Source organism: Volvox carteri (genome assembly GCF_000143455.1).
Source record: "Volvox carteri f. nagariensis unplaced genomic scaffold VOLCAscaffold_28, whole genome shotgun sequence".
Taxonomy (NCBI): domain Eukaryota; kingdom Viridiplantae; phylum Chlorophyta; class Chlorophyceae; order Chlamydomonadales; family Volvocaceae; genus Volvox; species Volvox carteri.
In genome coordinates, this window is record NW_003307571.1 from 1,330,381 (window position 1) to 1,348,841 (window position 18,461).

The 18,461-nt window shown below is 56.8% G+C and overlaps 3 protein-coding genes across 3 annotated transcripts in view; 2 read left to right on the forward strand and 1 right to left on the reverse strand.

Moving 5' to 3' along the window:
* Positions 1-1,992, forward strand: part of VOLCADRAFT_92921 (uncharacterized protein) — a gene marked incomplete at both ends in the record, with an annotated part of 11,187 nt that extends 9,195 nt beyond the window's left edge. The window contains 3 exons of the mRNA XM_002952180.1: positions 150-541; positions 1,515-1,697; positions 1,919-1,992. Coding sequence (XP_002952226.1) covers positions 150-541; positions 1,515-1,697; positions 1,919-1,992 — 649 coding nt within the window. The remainder of the gene's footprint in view (positions 1-149; positions 542-1,514; positions 1,698-1,918) is intronic.
* A 4,300-nt stretch (positions 1,993-6,292) lies between these two features.
* On the reverse strand, positions 6,293-15,701 carry VOLCADRAFT_92922 (uncharacterized protein; the record flags this gene model as incomplete). Its single annotated transcript, XM_002952255.1, has 14 exons — positions 6,293-6,305; positions 6,656-6,740; positions 7,682-7,833; positions 8,639-8,659; positions 9,054-9,135; positions 9,631-9,836; positions 10,045-10,483; positions 11,825-12,069; positions 12,518-12,597; positions 13,091-13,168; positions 13,710-13,904; positions 14,217-14,261; positions 14,316-14,381; positions 15,648-15,701. The coding sequence occupies 14 exons, from the start codon at positions 15,699-15,701 to the stop codon at positions 6,293-6,295; spliced, it is 1,761 nt and encodes a 586-aa protein (XP_002952301.1).
* A 791-nt stretch (positions 15,702-16,492) lies between these two features.
* VOLCADRAFT_62183 (uncharacterized protein) overlaps positions 16,493-18,461 on the forward strand; it is a gene marked incomplete at both ends in the record, with an annotated part of 6,377 nt that continues 4,408 nt past the window's right edge. Inside the window, 4 exons of the mRNA XM_002952181.1 lie at positions 16,493-16,702; positions 17,176-17,253; positions 17,479-17,655; positions 17,988-18,176. Coding sequence (XP_002952227.1) covers positions 16,493-16,702; positions 17,176-17,253; positions 17,479-17,655; positions 17,988-18,176 — 654 coding nt within the window. The remainder of the gene's footprint in view (positions 16,703-17,175; positions 17,254-17,478; positions 17,656-17,987; positions 18,177-18,461) is intronic.

Genomic DNA, 18,461 nt, shown 5'->3' on the forward strand with positions numbered 1-18,461 from the left:
GCCGCCGCCGCCGCCCTCCGATTCCCTTGCGGCGTGTCTCCCGTGGCCCGGGAGCGTAGCGCCGGCTCCGATGCGCTTTTTGTGGCTGCGCACGCCAACGGCAGTAGCACGCACTCTGGTGGCGGCCCCACAACACCCGGCTACTGCAGGCCAGCGTGCCGTAGCAGCGGTAGCGGTAGCGGGGCCGGCTTCGCCGGCGGCAGCGGCGCCGCCGCTGCCGCCATCGCCGCCGCCGCGACGGGCCGCGCTAGGATCTCCTGCGACGGTGACGGCCCTGCTACACTCGGCGCCTGGACCGGGGCCACGACAGGGCTGTGCGAAATCCAGGCGCCTCCGTTGAAGAACCTGGAGGGCTTTGGGTCCTGGGGTGTAGTTCCGGCGGCGCTTCCGGAGCGTCTGGGCGAGTATCACCAGCGGCTGCGGTGCAGCAGCGGCGTGGAGGCGCGGTCGCCGCCGCTGGTCGGTCAGGCACCGGGTCCTCCGTGGGAGCAGCACGCCACGGCTGTGGGAGCTGCCGCCGCCGCCGCCGGCGGTGTCGGAGGTGGCGGCGTGTTTGGAGAGGATTTGAGCTGTCTGTCCTTTCTGGCAGCTCTCCAGGGTATGGGGCAGATGCACGGGGCGGGGCGGGTTCCTTACCCACAGCAGCAGCAGCTGCCGCCGCTGCAGCAGCAGCAGCCGCAGTACCGCCACCTGCAAGGCCCGGCGGGCGCGCAGGGGTAAGGAGAGGCTCCGGCGGCCCTGCCTATCTTAACTGAAATCCAGTGACGCGAACGGCGAACCTGCGCTCCAGAGCGCCGTGCTGATTTGCTCTTGCGCCCCACACCATCGCCACCATCACCATCACGGCCATTGAAAGGTAACAATTAGGGAATGTCGCCTTTGCCATGCACGCACGTGAATTGTGATCGTGGTGGTGATGGTGATGATAGTGGTGATGGTAGCTCAAGACGGTGATGGTGATGAAAATTGGAGAGAAGCGCGGTTCCTCACAGAGGTCTTGGGCGGCTCTTGAGCTCTTGAGGCCGTGAATGGATGACAGAATGGAGCTTTGCTGCCAGGGCTGTGGGCTCCAACGACCTCGCGCTGCGCCTGGAGCTAACCGACCTGCGCTTAGGGCGATTCAGGGCCTGAGGGACTTGAGGCTCGTGCACAAGCAACGTGGGTGTGGTTGGGGACATCCTTGCAGCTGCGGTCGGCTGGAGGGCGATGGACGATACACCCCCGCACGCCCTTCCCCCCACCCTCGGTCGGTTGGTGGTGCTCCGGAAGGCCCCAACGTATGCCTCCTGGCGCTTAGGGATAGGATGAGCGGGGGCTGGCCGTTCTGGTGTGCTGCGCTCGGAGGAGCTGGCAGGGCAGGAGGGGTGTGGTGGTGGCGGCGGCGCCTGTCGCCACCGTTTCGGGTCCTCCGGGTCGGGCCCCGAAACCGGCCAGCCAGCCAACAGAGCGCCCCCCGCCGTCAGCGGGTCAGGTCAGACCCTCAGCCCTCACCCTCCAAATCTCCACCTCGTCAGCTCGACAGGTCTCCCTGCCTGGAGCGGTTCAGTTCCTACAGCACGTCTCACCTCATCAGCAGGCTACCACGGCGGCTATCCCCACACCACGCCCCATCCCGCCCATTACAAAACGACCCACATCGTATACGTCCATAGCCCCGCCTATCCGCATATCGCTTCCGTCCACGTCCACGTCCGCGGGTAAGGAGCTCGTCGCCGACGTGGCGGTAGCTCCATTCCCGATACCCGAGTAGTGTACGGAAGGAAAGAAGGGGGGAGGAGGTGCGGCGGCTGCGGACCTGGAGGGGCAGTTCCGGCGGGTTTTCACCTCCATATCGGTCACCATCATCCAGGGGGAAAGTCCAGCGCAAAACGATATGTATACACCCGCCCCCCGCCACCTTCACCTCCATCGCCCCCAGTCGCACTTTCCACTACTCGCCAGCATCATTACCCCACTCGCCCACCTACTCCGCTGCTCATCCGCGCGACATGACATGACTTTGACGTGTTCCCCCGGGGGGAGGGGAAAGAGGCCGTGCGGTCCATTGCGGTCCGGGATCCTGCCGGGGTTCTCAACCTCCGAGGGGGAGGGAGAGCTGAGCTTTCCGAAAGAGTGCCGCCGTGGCTGAGAGCTCTGAGAGCTCTGGCTCCTGTCCTTTGGACACCGCGTTCCTTACATCGGTCCACACGTGGCTTGTCGTATACAACGCCGTACGGTGTACTTTTTTTCCTCTTGTCATGAAATTCTTGACTTTTTCTCTCTCTTTTAGTTGGGGGACCTGAAGGAAAGCGGATCGACGTTGTGTGTCCCGCGCAAATGCGCGTACGCGTCGGTCTGTTTTGGATGTGTTTTTTGCATTGTTGGTCGGTCGGTCGGTCGGTCTGGATTTGAGTTGAGTCAGGTTTGGTAAAGTTTTGGTTTTTGCAGATAGAGATTTGGGTTTTTGCTTGGTTGTGTGTAATCCCCGCTGCAGATGGGAAGGTCTGATGAACATGGCCGGATTGGTTTAATCCTGAAGGTATTGTGTTAACGGGGACGAGGTCTGGCAGCACATGTTTAGATGGGGCGCAAGCATGCAAACGTTTTTCGAAACACACACATGCTAACATAAATACATACATACGGTATCTGGTTGTCGTCTGGCTCATCTGGATCTGTGCGTGTGTAGGGGGGTTCAGCCTGGGCAGTTCGGCTTGGTAAGTACACAGCCTGGTAAGGCCCTTGTCGTCGTCGTCGTCGTCGTCCGGCCTTCGCACACAGACACGCGGCAACAGGAGAGATGCTGTTGGATATTCCGGTGGTTGCCAACAACCTCCAACCTCGTCGCACGTCGTCGCCCAGGATGCGGTGTTTGTCAGGGTTTGTCAAAGCTATAACAAAAAAATCTAGAGGCATGTGCGTGTATTGCTTTTGTGCTCTTGCCTGGCTTTGTGCGTGGGCGTATTTCAGAGGGGAGGGAGAGGGACAGAGAGAGCGTGTCTGTCTGTGTGTATGTCTGTTTGTGTGTGGGCGTGATAATGCTCTCTAAGAAAGCGGCGACTATGCAATCAAGGGAGCGACAGAGAGAGGGCGAAAGGGAGAAGTCGAACGGGAAGGTATAGGTTGAGCTATTCCACGCGAAGGGTTGGTCAGCAGGAAGAGGGAAATGGAAGGAGCGAAGGTAAAAAAAGAGTTCTTTGGGTTAAAAAAGGGAGATCGTTTTTTTCAGGGCTGTTGAGTCGTTAGTGTACTAGCAAAAGAGGGAGAAAGAGAGAGAGAGGGAGAGGGAGAGCGCGACGAATATAGTCGAAGCTTCTTTTCAGAGCTGCAGGTGAAGGCGAGAGAAGCAAGGTCCAGATGCCTGAATCCTAAGCGATATATGTCCTCGGCGGCTATAGGCGCCAAAGTGAATACAGTAGTGGCAGTAGAGGCAGTAGCGGCAGCCTTTGTACAACAAAACTTATAGCGTGTGTGTGGGGGGGTGACTCGTAAGATATAATTTTCAAGTATTGTTTCGGTATGTGTGTGCAGACAGAATGGTGACATCTTTTCTTAGGCATTAATCGGCTTGTGTGCTCCAACTTGCGTCGTATGTTACGTGTGTGTGTGTCTGTATGTGTTTTGTCTCTTGGTCAGTACTCTTGAGATGAGGGCTGGACACCTCCCAGCACCCGGCATCCCCGTCCTTCCCATTCGTTCCTTCTGTGTTTCCGTCCTCAGCGATGATGATGATGATGATGATGATGATGATGAGGGTTCCATTTCTTTCTATGTAGTAGCAGTAGTTGTAGTTTGTTTCAGGTGAACCTGCCTTTTACGGTGTACGGACGGCCGTAAGCTCCTCGCTCGTACGACAGTCTTGAAGAAGTCGTACGCGGTTCCGTTAGATGGAGACATGCGTTTTCTCAACTCTCCAGAGAGACAGTTTGAGAATTTTCAAAAAAAATCACCCCACAATGGCACAGCGGCCTGTTTAGGTGTATGGATGAAAAGGAAGTCGTGAAGGCCGGCCGTCGTCGGCTCCTTCCTTCTTCTTCTCCTTTATTTTCTTCTTCTCCTACTTCTCTTCTTCTTCTCCTTCGTCTTCTTCTTCTTCGAATTTCGGGATATCGTGCGTGGATTATATTCCAAATGGTGCTCGATGTCATGAGAGCTGATGTGAGCCAGCAGTCGAAGAGGGCTTGGCAGCCGACCGCTGGGGGAGGGCAGCCGCGGGGAGCGATGCTGCGCGCCCGCCGATCAACCCTGCACTTCAGCGGTCGCTGTACGGAACCCGTGGTCTGTTTGATTGTTGCTGATGTTGAAGTTGCTGTTGGTTTTCGCTGGAAGTTCGGATGCATGCGTTAGATCTCGGATCGAATTGATCTTTTTGACATGATTTCTCTTGTGTTTCTTTCTTCTGGGTTTCAGCTGTTAGCACCAACAACAAGTTAGGGTTTCCAGTAATAGCAGCAGTAATATTAACGTTGTAATAATAGAAGTATCAAAATAGCGAAATGGTAGTGATGACTTTGGTGGTGATGATGGCATTGAGATAGAGGCGATGGCCATGGTGATGCTCTATGATCGACATGTATCGAGCGCTGACGTGTGGGCTGTGAGGGGCGCCGTGGGGGTACCACGTATTTGTGTATTTGTGCCACGTCATTTGCCGTACCGCTTGAGTCGGTTTGCCAACAGGTTGGTAGTAGGTCACCGCCGGACGGAAGCTGTTGATGTGGATATCTCGGATAAGGCTTCGTCGCATGGTTCGGGACGAGCCAGGTCGCGCGGAGCGCTTTGTCGCTCATCAACGAGCAGCAGCAGCTTTGCTGCTGTTGTTGCTGCTGCTGCAGCCTTATGTTGGTCTGCTCCGCCTCCTCTCCGCCACCGCCTTCCATGGGCTCGGTTCTTGCTTGTGGTGGTGAGATTACCCCGGGGGGGTCCACCGACATTTGCTGGTGTGGGTGATTTGTTGAAGGTGGGAGGGAGAGGGGGAGGGGGGGTCTTTTAAACGAGCGGCCGATTGAGGATGGGGACCCGCGCGCAGGCTGTAGCATGTACGCTTCGGGATGGTGGGAGAGGAGAGCTCCCCCGCATGCATGCATCATAACTGCTTTTTCTTCTTCATATTCCCGTCACTGTTGGGTTCTCGTCGTCCGCCGCGTCCTCGGTAATGTATTGTTATGCTTCTGTTCGTTTGTCCGTCTGTCTTTTCACTACTTTGGCGGCATTGTCGGCGCCTGGCCTATGTTTCTTTTTCTGTTTTTTCTTTTCTCCTTTTCCTTCCTTTTCGTCCATCTTGCTGTTACCTCGTGTAGCCGTACGGATCGCGGAACGACGCAATGGGTACAGAGCAGGTGCCGTAGCATCACCTGCTGCTGCTGCTGCTGCAGTATTATGATGTCCTCCAGGCGGCTGATGAGGGCGGATGAGCGCGAGTCTTGTTCCTTCCCCCCCCACCTCCCTTACAGCAGTTGGAGGGGGGGGCCACAACCCGGCGAGTTTGCCCGGGTGCGGTGAAAGTCCCGTTCCAATTGTGCGTGTTGAATTAGGGCGGTGACTAGTCGAGGTTCTCCAGGTGCGGGGGGGGAGAACGCGCGCGTGAGTTTCGGGTTCCATTTGGAATTCAGGTTTCGGATCTAGTTTTGCAGGTTGTGAAGTGAAGTGGGGAAATTGGAATGGCCGAGGCGGAAAGAAAGGTTTTTGGGTAGGAGTCGGACTTGAGGGCAAGAACTTGGCGCTAAGAACTCAAGCGGGCGTTTGGGGAAGCTGGCCAAGAGAGAGCGCCCAGATCCAGTTTGTGGTCTTCATTTCCAGAGACGCGGCGTGGTGGAGGGCGCGCCGTTCTGTGCAAACCTGCATGTCAATGCGGGCTTGGCAGATGCTCTACATGTCGCAAAAAAAGAGAGGCATGCTCAGGTCGTGGATGGCAGGGTGTAAAAGAAAGACAAAAAGCACGGGTGGGGAATAGGACGGCAGGATTTTGCGATCTGTTGTTCTGTTTCTCATGCTCACTCACACACATGCGGTTTGGCTCCGTGAAGACAACGTGCTTTTTGATGCCTTTGTGTTTTCTTTCCCTACATAGCGATGTGGTCCACAAAGCCAGCTCCTTGTTGTTGCGAGTGCAAGTCTGTAGCCGGAATCCCACGCGGGGCGTCTATCACCTGCCATGTTAAGTGCAGAGGCGGGGGCTTGAGGTGAGTGGCGGCGGCTTTGGGGGTTTGGAGTCTGTCTGCGATGGGCAACTAAAGGGTTTTTTTCGCTTGTTTTGAACAGTGGGAGGGCGGGTCCAGCGGAAAAGGCTTCCCACCGAACCGCCCACCTGATTTTACGCGACCGACCTGCGCGCCAGAGGAAGGACAAAGGACTGCACCGCGCGGCACATGACACGACACCTCTGCGCGGGATGTGGGGCGGGGAGCGTCCTGTCGAACCCATGTCTAGCTGTGTGGATGTGTGCTGATGAAGCCGAAGCCGTCGCGTTTTAGCTCTGGGCGGCGACTTCCGCGAGATGGCGGAAATGCAGATGTGGTGGTGGTGGTGGATATGCATATGGGGGCGAGAACATGTCGCCAGCTTTTGCGGCTGGGGCACTTTGTTTTGGGTGGTGGGGTTGGGATTCCCGGGGGCGGCGCGGCCTCAGGGCGTTTCAACTCACACACCGTCCCGGGTGTTCCTGTGTGCTGCTCACCGCACACACCGGAGGGGGGGGGGACGCGGGGCCTCCGGCGGGAGGCAACTCAAGTCACCGCCGACGAGGGCAGTGCGGTGTCCCCCTCAGGGTGGGAGGAGGGGGGTCACCTGCACGGTGTGACGAGACCCGACCGTGCAGAGGACCACCTCTATGGTGTGCTTCGTTCAGATGCTGCAGATAATAAAATATTAATGTTGTCATGAGGCGGGAGGATGGGGAGAGAATGGTGGTGAGGGGAGGAGGAGGAAGAAGAGGACGATATGAAGCGATGACGAGATGAATGGTGGCGATGGGGCAGTGGGTGCTAAAGAGAGGCGCATCGAATGCCGCCGCCGCCGCCGCCGCTGCACATTGATTGGCTCGTTGATTGCAGCAACGATTAGGCTGTGGTTTCGGAGCGATAAAGGAAAAGGAGAGGAGAAAGCCGGAACCCGAAGCCCCGTGAATGTTGATACTGTCGTGCAAGGGCAGGGTCAAGGCGCATACACGGTCTCTCCGTAAAGGCTGCTAGAGCTGCCGGCTATAGCCCTAGCAGGCAGCTCTAGCAGGCTGGCCGTGTTTTGTGAGACGCGTGTTGCGGCGCTCAAGGTAGACGATATCGTGAACAGTCCGTCTTTGCTTCGGGTTTGCTGTTGCTTGGCGCTGCTGTTCCGTATCACTTTTTTAGTCTCGGGCCATGCTCAGGTGTCGCAATCGATTCAGATGCCCCCGCCGTACTGTAATCGCACTTAGGGCATAATATGTAGGAAAGGGGGGGGGTGCATACGCCTTTTACCTATTTTTCATCTTTCCTTGGTATGTATGCCACGGGGCCCTAACACGCGAGCACGTGTTTTGCCTTTTGCTTTTGATGACCCGCACTGCGAGGATTCCTCCCTTGTCTAGGAGCTTAGGTTGTGGCGGCTGGGGTGGTAACAGCGGTGGTGGTGGTGGTGGTGGTTATGGGACGGTTGTGCCGGAGATAAAACCCTTTTTATAATAGGTTTGCAGACTGAGGATCTAGAATTTTTTTTTGCTACTTACTTTGCAAACTGCGCATTACAGAACATTCCTCGTGGACTGCCCTGAACTTGCGTGCCGGGAACTCCTCGACCAAAATGTAAAATGTCTTTAATGTAGCATTGTAGTTTTGGGTGATCGAGTCTTCCTCCTCTTTCCCTCCTGAGGGGTTTCTGCTGCTCCACCCAGCTGAGGGCCGGGGAGGCGGGGGCGACAGGGGTCCCCGTTATGGCGGTATTTCATTTATTATGTACTCCACAGTCGCTGCAGGGCATGTGGGTAAAGCGGCAGGGACTTACTGTAGGTCCGCCATCCTCAGTCTTGCGTGGGCTTGATCAACTGCGCTCACTACTGCCCGAGTATGAAGCTTCGGTGTATAACGACTGCGCATTCTAGCTAGAAAATCCTGCTCGTCTTTTAAAACGCTTAACGCCTATCCAAGTGTTTTTACTACTGATTTTCTTTCTTGCTGGCAGCCATAATGGAGCATAAAGAGAAGCAGAAGGAAGGTGGTAAGAAGCTGGCGATTCCTTTACCACAGCGGAATGAAACTGGTGCGTAATATAACTGCATATTCTGGTAGCTGTCCTCGGCGCTTAACCCGTGGGTACGACATACATACACACCTACATACGTCATCCGAAGGATAAAACATCCACATCCTCCATGCCAGCACCCATCATCTGTCCACAAAATAGGGGAGACGGAGACGAATAAGGAATAGGCGTAGTACAAAGACGGCGATATTTCATAAATATGGCGGCAAGAAGGCAGGAGGTTCCCCCTCCAGCAAAACAGCCACTGGTTCGTATTACCCTTCCTGCAACGTCTGTCTGCATGGGAGCAAGTGATACACAGCGGCAGGGCCGCGGATATACCACCCTGCACCCATCCGCCCCACCCCAGGCCGGGCGAGGGAGAAAGAGGGAGCAAGAGGCGGCAGGTGCAGCAACACCTGATGGCGACAGGTTTGTGACCCACCTCACGCCGACCCGCTCCGACCTGACGGGTACACGGGCCGGATCGCGGCAGGTGTGGTGCAAACCCACATCCGCATAACATATCGCGCCACATAACATATCGCGTTAACATCGCACCACGCCGCCCAAGAACACATATCGGCCGTTCGCCCCTTCATGTCCTGCACTCCTGTCCCATCCTACTTTGCTTTTTCCCGTGCACCAAAACCAAGCTGACATACAGAGATACAGAGGCTGCCCTGACGAGGCGGCTCCGAAACCATGAATGAGGGAACACGTGGAGGATCTGGAACATCGCCCCTATATGAAACAGTTCGCCTGCCCTTGAGAACCATCCAGTCCCTGCAAAGAGTCCTCCTCACCGGAAGTTGGAAAGCTTCTTCAGGAGTGGTTCAAACAGTTCTCAAGGCGCTTACCAGGCCGGAACATTCCCCTTGACATGGCCCTCCCGTGCCTTGTCTCGAGTGTACTCCATAACTCTCATATCTCGCTCAGGATCTCTATACACACATACATACACACACGTCCGGTGCTTCCCAGATCAAAGCCCGACGTGGTGTTTGCATCAAGAGCTGTTCGCATCATTCCTTTACCTCTTCCCCCCTCTTCTGCACACCCATTTACCACAGGACACTCCCAGTCCGGTCTCCGGTGCCAGAACCATGTATGCATGGCCCAGAAGCCATCCACTCTGTAACACACACACACATAACGACGAGGATCCGATACCACCCAGTCTATCATTCGTGGAAAGGCTCCTCCAACGTCCTGCCCTCCCCGCTCTTCAGATGTAGAAGCAGCAATAGCCCCACCAGTCGCGCACAGCCCCGAGCAGCTGACGCTCACCAGGGGGAGCCCTACCCTACCCCACCCCGGGGATTGGGCACCAAGCAGCAGCAGCCGTACAAATGCACTGTCCGCTGCACTCAGCTGCGCTCGTGGCGCCATGGCGATTAGAAGCCCCTGGGGAAGGTGCTGTTTGCATCGCCGTACCCGTACGACGACCCGTTGTCATACGGCAGGCCGCTATTGATAAGCGCATCTTCTTCATCGCGGTGCGCTGCTTGGTACTGCGGGTGCTGGTGTACGGCAAGGCCGCCTGGATCCGCGACGGCGGCGCCTTGCTCTTGCGCGTGAACGTAGAGGGGAGGAGGCTCTTGCGCATGTGGGGACGCTTGGGGTTGCGGGGAGTCTTGGGGCTGGTGGGAGGGGAGGTGCGCGGGGCCAGACGCTGTCGTCGGCCCTCCGGAAGAGCCTAGAGCCGGTACGGGAGCCGCTGCAGGAATCTCTATGGGTGCTGCAGCTGCCTGTGGGGGCTGTTGGGTGGGGGCTCCAGGGGTGGCCCCGGCGGCTGAAGGCGGCTGAGCAGGATGGTGGAGCTGCACCGGGGGAGCAGCTGGAGCCGACCTGGGATGCGCTCCCAGGGGGCCGGGAGCGGGCGAGGGCTCCGTCCGGGGGCGCTTACGTGACTGCCCACCCATGGCTCGAGGGAGAAGGAAGTAAAAGCGCTTCTCGCCCATGATGAGCAGGTCCCGGGACCGCAGCGGCGTGGGCGGCGATTCCGGCGTATACAGGTGAGTGGTGCCGTTGCTAGTGCTCTCTACCGTCACGCCGTTCTTCCCAAGGACGGCCAGCTCAAAGCATTTGGCGTCAAAGTTGTAGCGGATGGTGGCGTGCTGCCGGCTGATCGTGGTACTATCACCCAGGATGAGGTCTAAAGTGCTGTTTTTGCTTGTGCGGCCCATAGTAATCTCATATTTACGGATGAAGAACTCAATACCCTCGCCCTGCAGCTTTGCGAAGCCGCAACGTGCTAACCGAGGATCATTTGGCATAATTGAAGGCCCTGTTGTTGAGGGACCAGCAGCATTTACTTGCGTAGGTTCCATATTACTTTCCAGGTATTCTAGGAAATACCAAGACAGCTATCTTACTTTACGCGCCTGAAAAATGGCTTTTCCAAAGCAAACGACAATTTTTCAAACGACTACATCGGAGGATCCCAAGTTGTAGCGTGCGTATCTATAAAAGTGACACTGCAGCGTATGCGTTGCGCCTTGCGCACTTGCCCCAACTGCTTCTTCGGTTGGGGCAACAACAACAACGGATTTCCAAAGCATCCTAAGTTTCAAGCTCCAAACTACGAAATGCAGCCGTGCACAGCATCAACCTCTGCCGTCCCATGCTATGCAAAGATCCTTGAGGACAGCACGTCCTGAATCTACTGGTTTTCCATCGGTTCCCTTCAACCAAGCCAAGCCAAGCCGAAATAACATCCTGCACGGTGTTCAGGATCCCGTGGTCTCGCCAATTTCCATACAAGTCTTCACTCACATACTTGCCACACCGAAGATAAACCCAAGGCGTTGAAATAGTCGCGTTCTTTTCAGACCCTTCGGAACCTGGTCGCCATGTCCTCCAATTTTCCGCCAGCAGTAAAAGCCCTCTGCGCGAGCCCAGGCCCCCTGATGCCAGGAAGTCTGCCTCATCTACACGGACATGGCCTTGCCAATCCACACCTCTCTGCCTTCCACCCTCCTACACTCCTGTAAGCTCGTTACCTCCTCCCCCCCAAAAAACATACAAAAACCCTCTTTCGCGCGCGGGCGCGGGTGCGACTTGTACGGCGCTTTTCCCCTCTTAGAAATCCGTTGCGACGTTCCGTGCAAATCGTTCTGACGTTCTGACCCCTTGGCATGCATAAGGCCCCTTCTCCCAGTAACCATTCCCCTTCCTCTGGCATTCAGCCGCCGTTGGGGCTTTCGCTCCGCCCTTTCCTTAGTCCCACTCAGATACCCAACACGTAAACAGACACGTAAACACAACAAAACACACAACAGGACACACATACACACAGAGTCCACTGAGAAGTTGACTAGGGTGCGGCTGGATGACGGTGCCCCGAAATACCGGGGAAGGCAGGGTTTCGCAGGGTAGCTGCCACGGGCGAAGATACAACCCCCTGTCATCCCCCCCCTCACACACATACACACACCCATATACACACACGTACGCAAACGCGGCTCACATAACTCAAATTGTGATCCTTCAAGGGGCCCCAGACGAAGAGGGGTCCGGGGGGGAACACCAAGGCTTCACCACGGCTCCCCGATGCGACGTAATATTTCCAATGGACCCATCTGCCGTACAAATTCCAGATCGTCCTCCGACCGTACGAGCATCGTACCCGCGAACGCCAGGCTGTTGAGCGCCAGCGGGCCGCAGCGTTCCCTGCCGCGCGGCACCAGCATCATCCAAGATGACGTCAGCAGTACATTGTACGACACGGATCCAGCCGCGACGGCGACGGCTGTGGCCGCGTCGCGCGGGGTGCTGCCCTCCTGCAGTAGCGGCGATGGCTCGTAGTTGTAGCCCGGAAAGCAGGTCTGTAGCAACGTGTGGAAGGCCACCTCCAGCTGCTGCGGGGTTGGCCTGTTGGGGGCGGTGGCGGGGGTAGGGTTGGGGGGGGGAGGGGGATAAGACGAACCACAAACGAGTGACGAACAGAAAAAAACAGTAGACAGATACTCCAACATAAGACAAGACCAATAATGGGGTAGGGGGGGGTACGACGAACCGCAGGCGTGGGATGCTGATACCAGAGACTTCCTACAACTTCCCTCTGCAACTTCCATCTACATATGAATTATGTATTATAATATATGTGTAGGTATATAGGATGCTGCAGAGGGAAGTTGCAGAGGGAAGTTGTAAGAAGTGACCTAGGACCAGTAATGACCCGGGAAGTGAGTGGTCAAATCGCGGCGTCCTTTCCCTCGGTCCCCCCCTCCTCGCACGTACATACATACATACATAAATACCGGGGGGTAAAGCAGCAACAGGAACTGCACACTGGTACCCTAAATATATCGACATATACCTGTCCGGCAATAGAGCGACGTAACACCTGTACGGCAAACGTCGGAGCTCCAGCGGCTGTAGCGGCGCCGCCTCCGCCGCCTCCGCCAGCACCACGGGGTGTACGGGGGGCACCGGCGGCTGACCGTCCGCGAACGGCAGCGGAACAACCTGCCAATACCGTACATCCGTACAACAATGGAAAAAAGCTCTTCCAGCGGCTCTTTGCAGAACTTGTATGCGGTGGCCCCGCACTCGTGCTAGAGTTCGTACCGCCGTTTAATGGGCATAAGCACATACATACATACGTACAGACAGACAGGAACACAGCTATACATGACAGCAGTGAAAACCAACCCGTTTTCCATGCCAGTACCCGAACGGCGTCCGAATGTTCGTATTTGGCCCCTTCACTACGATACACGAAACACACCGGGTTGACCCTCGCCCGGTGCGCCAGCCGCCGTAAAGCCTCCGCGACAGACCTCTCTCTCTCTCTCACACACACACGCACACACACACAGCCCCCATCCATACACACACACACATACACACATACACACACACCCAACCCCGCCCCAATCCGCGCCCACACCTGCATGTGCTTGTGAGGCTGACTGCGACCAGAGTTAGGGCCGCAATTGTAAAAGGCCACGCCGCCCGCCGGCATCGCCTGTTAGTTGGGGTGGTTGGGGCGGTTAGTTGGCAGTTGCCATGAAGGACATATGCACCGACGATCATTGCAACATCGCCGGCTGGCTGGCTGGCCGACAAGGCGGAGGGAGGCCGTGCGCGAGAGGGGAGCTGGAATACGTTGGTTGGTGGGATCGCAGTCGTACTGCTCGTGTACGGCGGGAATGTACGGCGGGAAAGCACATTATCAAAGAAGTCCACAGGAAGACGTCACATGGCCGCCCCCCCTGTTCCCCTCAATCGGTCGATCCATCCACCCAACAGGGGTGATCCAACTCATTACATCTCGATCACAAAATGGGGATAGTCCGGCATAATATCTGTGTAATAGGATATAATAATTCTTTTAAATTCCTCCTCGCGCTTCGTGCGATATGTGTTCATTTCGGGCAGCCTTCAGATGGTCGTATTACCTCAGGGCCCCTCAAGGGCCCCTCGAGAACGCAAAACACTAAAGTTGAAAAATACACACGCGAACATATTTCGATCGCACAATGTTATGTATATACCCGTATACACACCCGTACGACATCCAGCGTTGCCGCCAAGTCACTGCCGTACAATGGCTCCGCCTGGCTCCGGAACTCGCGTGTGATCACAAGCACGTGGTGGTGTACGACATTGAACTTGTTCAGTACGAGGCTGTGCTCCGGACCCAGGTGCCGTACGAAGAGCTCCGGTTCCGGCGGCAGGAAGGGGTTCCGCCAGGCTGGCTGCTGCGGCATTGACGGTGGCGGCGCCGCCGCCGTACCTGCCGTACATGTGCAATTTGCATATATTATTGGCCATTGGTTACTACATTACATACTGGTAGGGTACATGCCGAGTTGAGACCGACCAGGTTCAAGCCGCGCGTTCAGCCAAGCCGCGGGGCCGTGTTGATTTCCCCCCGCTCCCCCTTTCCCCCTGCTCCTTCCTTCTCATGTGGCCGCGCCTGGCCTAGGGCGCATAGGGCCCAGAGCGCATAGGGCCCAGAGCCTAGAGCCTCCATAAACGAGCATTCTTAGCACACCTACTCACCCACCCACCCCGGGCCCCACCCAGCCGCCCCCGGGGCCCCCCACACCTGCCACCTGCGGCGGGGGTTGCGGGGGTTGTCCGGCTGGTGTCGGCCCCTGCGGCTTCACCTTGAGCGCAGCGGCCACTCGCACCAGGAAGCTGACGTCCAGGGAGGTCTCCCGGAGCACCTCCACCTGCGTCACCATCACCACACAAGCACACACACAAGCACACACACAAGCACACACACTGTTGTACCACGTCTTTTTCAAAAAAGAACCGATCGGCGGATGTCAGATCCCGTGATACCCAGGAGGATACTACACACACACACAGAGAGAGAGGAAACCCCCCCTTCCGAAATGAGGGGACACGGGATACCACACGGTCCCCACGGGCCGCTAAACGCGCTCATCATGTAACGGGAGGGGCCCCCCCCTTAGGGGTGTCGGGGGACGTCCAGGAGGAGTCGAGCGGCTTCACAGCCACTAGCTCGGGCCGCGCGGGGGGATCCAAAACCATCCGCACACGGGAGGCCGACACGCGCTGCGGGTTAGCGGGGTGGATGTTAGCTGCCCTCGCGACAAGAGGGGCCACGTGGACAGTGTGAAGAACCGGGAGGTACGCATATATGCGGTCAGCATGTCGCTTGCCGTACGTATGTACGTATGTATGTACGTATGTAGGTAGGTACGTACCTGGGTTTCAGTCTTGCTGCAGGCCCCGCTGGCCTGAGCCTTGTCGTACACCGTCACGATCTCGTCCCATAGAGACGCGCTGTCAGTAGCAGCGGTAGTGGTGGCGGTGGCGGGAGCAGCAGTGGTGGTGACTGCTGTTGCCACCGTTGTTAAGGCGGCAGCGGCGGCGGCGGCGGAGGAGGAGGAGGAGGAGGGGATGGACATAGCGCGCGGAACAGTCGAGATGGTGATGGCGTCGGCGTGGCGGCGGCGCTGGGCGATTAGAGAGACGCCGCCGCTACAACCGCCCCGGCCGCTACAGCCCCCGCCGGTGCTGGTGCTATACCGGCTACTGCTGCTTCCGCGCGCGTAGCCCCGAGATGCGAAGCGCTGGGTTGTTGCCACCCGCCCACAATGGGTGGTCACTGCTATCCTTGTTGCTGTTGTCAGTGCTACTGCTACCGATGGTGCTGGTGCTGGTGCTACTGCCGTCGCCTGCGGGGTCACCAAACAGTGCGATGTATCGGAGTGTATAGGACTGAGGAGCGTGCAGAGGTGTATGAAGGTCAGGCTTTGCTTCCCTGCCACCCTCGTTCCGTTGTCTAATGCTTTCCCCCACTAAAATTCCCCCATCCCCCCATCCCCCAGGAAAGTAGGATGAAGATACTGGAATAATTGCGCTGCTGTACGCTGTTGCTGCGCGTAACTGCGTGAGTTCCAAGCTGCGTCAGCTGCGACAGCAGCAGCAGCGACCGAGGAATCCACGCACGACAGCCGCATCACCTGAATATGTCGCTTATAATATCCGTGGCAGCGCAGCACCCGCGCTGGGATCATGGGTGAGGTAGCGTGGGGCTCGCTGGATGGTATGGGCTGAATAGTCCTCAAGCTGCAAGCGTCAATGTGGCTTGGTTCCGCACCGGAAATACTTCTTATTGTATTTATGATGAAGCTTTGCACTATGTTGCGATTATGAAACTGCGTGACTCATCGCGCGATGGGAACCAAGCAAAGGCAAGAAGCGCAGGACAGCTCTTATGACAGTCCTTCTATTTCCTTGACTGCTGTTGTTTAGATTTAAAGCGTGGAAAAACATAAAAATTTTATGTGCGATACATGTTGCAGTTTGGTGAGCGGAAGGACCGGATGACAACGCTAACGTTCGAGTCCCAAACCTCATCACGGTCTCCTAAGTTCAGGCATATCAAGAAGTCCCAAATCATGTTGCCCGCTGTGGCAGCGTGCACAAGCGCGCTAGCACGGCGGTCGATGTTCACCGCAACATCCATGCCCTGGGCGCTACCTCATAACCTGCCATGGCCCATTACCGCCTCCAGCGAGGTTAGCATTGTAAGAATCTCTAGAAACAGAACCAGGACCGGCAAATTCAGTACATCCAGTACATTTTCCCCAAGCTTGAGTCCCCGCCGCGGGCTCACATCATTTCCATCTTTGCGCTCCACGGCCACGACGGTCAACGATGCTGGACCCGCGGTCAACACCCCCCTGAGCCCCCCGACCAGCGGGCACCCTGGAGTGCGTCTTGAGGTAAGGCCCTCCTGGCAAGGGGAGGAGGGCATCATATCGCACAGGAGCCACAGCGCCACCGGCTATAGGATAAAGAAAATATGCGAAATTCAAAACCCCGAATCCCCCATCTTCATTTCCCGCCTTTCCCTTCCTCCGCTTTCCCCCCCTCCCCACCCCCTCTTTCCCCCTCCCTCCGTTCCTCCCCCTTAACCTCCATCACCTCCACGTCGTATAAGAATCTGCCCTGGGACCACACCTTCGTGAAGGAACTGCCTGCAGATCCTGACAGCCGAAATGTCGTACGACAGGTACGGTCACATGCCGTACATATTTGGTGGCAGGATGAGGTCCTCAGGGCGTGGGCCCTCTCAGGACGATCCCGGTGGTGGAGGAGCGAGGGGAACAAGCGAGTTGTTTTTGCAAAAGATTGCAAAAAACAACTCGGTAATGATTGGTAAAGGACATCAGCTCTGAATTTCCCGAGGAAAAATAGTTGGTATAGGTAATGAAAAAAAGTAAGCTGGAGGTAGAGGTAGATGTTTACATTAATAATACAGAGGGGATTCGCTTGAGGGGCGAGTGATGAGGTTAAAAATGAGAAGTATCTTTAATATTTTTACGGCAAAAAGAGGTTGTGCCGTACGATAAAAGAGGTTATCGTTGGCATGGACCCTCCCCTCGGCGCCCTATACCCGCGTAGAATAACCAACCAACTAACCACCTACCTGGCGTCCCGGCTAACTAACGAACTCCCCTTCCTCTGCCGTACCCCTCCCGAAAGGTCGAGGGCGCTCTGTTCTCCTTCGTAAGCCCGACTCCCCCCTCCGGGGTGCCGTACACCGTGACGTACTCCCGGCAGGTCAGAAGGCGAAGAGAGGGAGGTTTGGGGGACTGCTGGGGGGAGGCGGAGGAGGGAGGGAAACAAATGCGACGTTGCGAAGAGCTATTGAAAGCCCACCAATACCCGAAACCCGAATTCGGGTCTTAAAGATCCTTAAAGATCCTTGAAATGCATGAGAAAAACCTAAAATCCGAAGAAATAGTCCTAAAACCCGAAAAGCACCCGCCGTAACATCCTCCGTAGGTGGCCCGCCTCGTGGGTTTGGATCCCACTGACTGCGAGAGGGCCGAGTTCCCCCTGGTGATGTCGGGGGCGGCGCCACTGCCCGGGTCGCTGCCGTACGCGGCGGTGTACGGCGGTCACCAGTTCGGGCAGTGGGCGGGACAGCTGGGGGACGGCCGGGCGATCACGCTGGGGGAGGTGTGTTTGCGTGTGTATGTATGTATGTATGTATGTGCATGTGCTGCGTGTCTGTATGTGTGTATGTGTAAACCTTAGTGTGCGTGTGTGCATCGTGTGTGTATAGGGTTGGGGGGGGGGGAAGGAGTGCCAGTGTGGTTTACATTGTGTCGGGCAGACACCCGACCTAACGGAAAGGCCAAACCCTAGAACATTCTCCAATGGCGGGTGCCGGGAGAGATTGGGATGTGAGTGTGTGCCACGTGCGTGTGTATGTCCCCCCCGAAACCAAAACCCACACAAACACCGCACGGAAACCCCCTCTAACTCCCCCCGGGGGGTCCCGCCATCAGGTAGTCAACCCGGTCGACGGCCAGCGCTGGGAGCTACAGCTTAAAGGAGCCGGCAAGACGCCGTACAGCCGTCGTGCTGACGGACGTGCCGTGCTTCGTTCGTCTCTACGGGAGTTTGTGTGCAGTGAGGCAATGGCGGCTCTGGGAGTGCCAACCACTCGGGCGTTGAGCTTGGTGGGGACAGGTGGGGTTGGCAGTTAGCGGTTGGCAGTTAGCGGTTTGAACATGGACCTCGGGTGGAGATATGCTTCGTCGTTTCAAAGGAAGGGAAAGAAAGGGAAACCTTTTCATGACGCGATCGAGTCGCGCGAGTGAGCGAACCGGGCCAGGAGTGTGTGCGTGTGTGTATTGGAAGTATCGGGGTCACCAGTATCGGGGGAGGTGGGGAGAGGTGACCAAATCTCAGTCCGTCCCAATGGCAATGCCAAACTTTCTCCTCTCCCGCCCTCTCTCCCCTCTCCCGCCCTCTCTCCA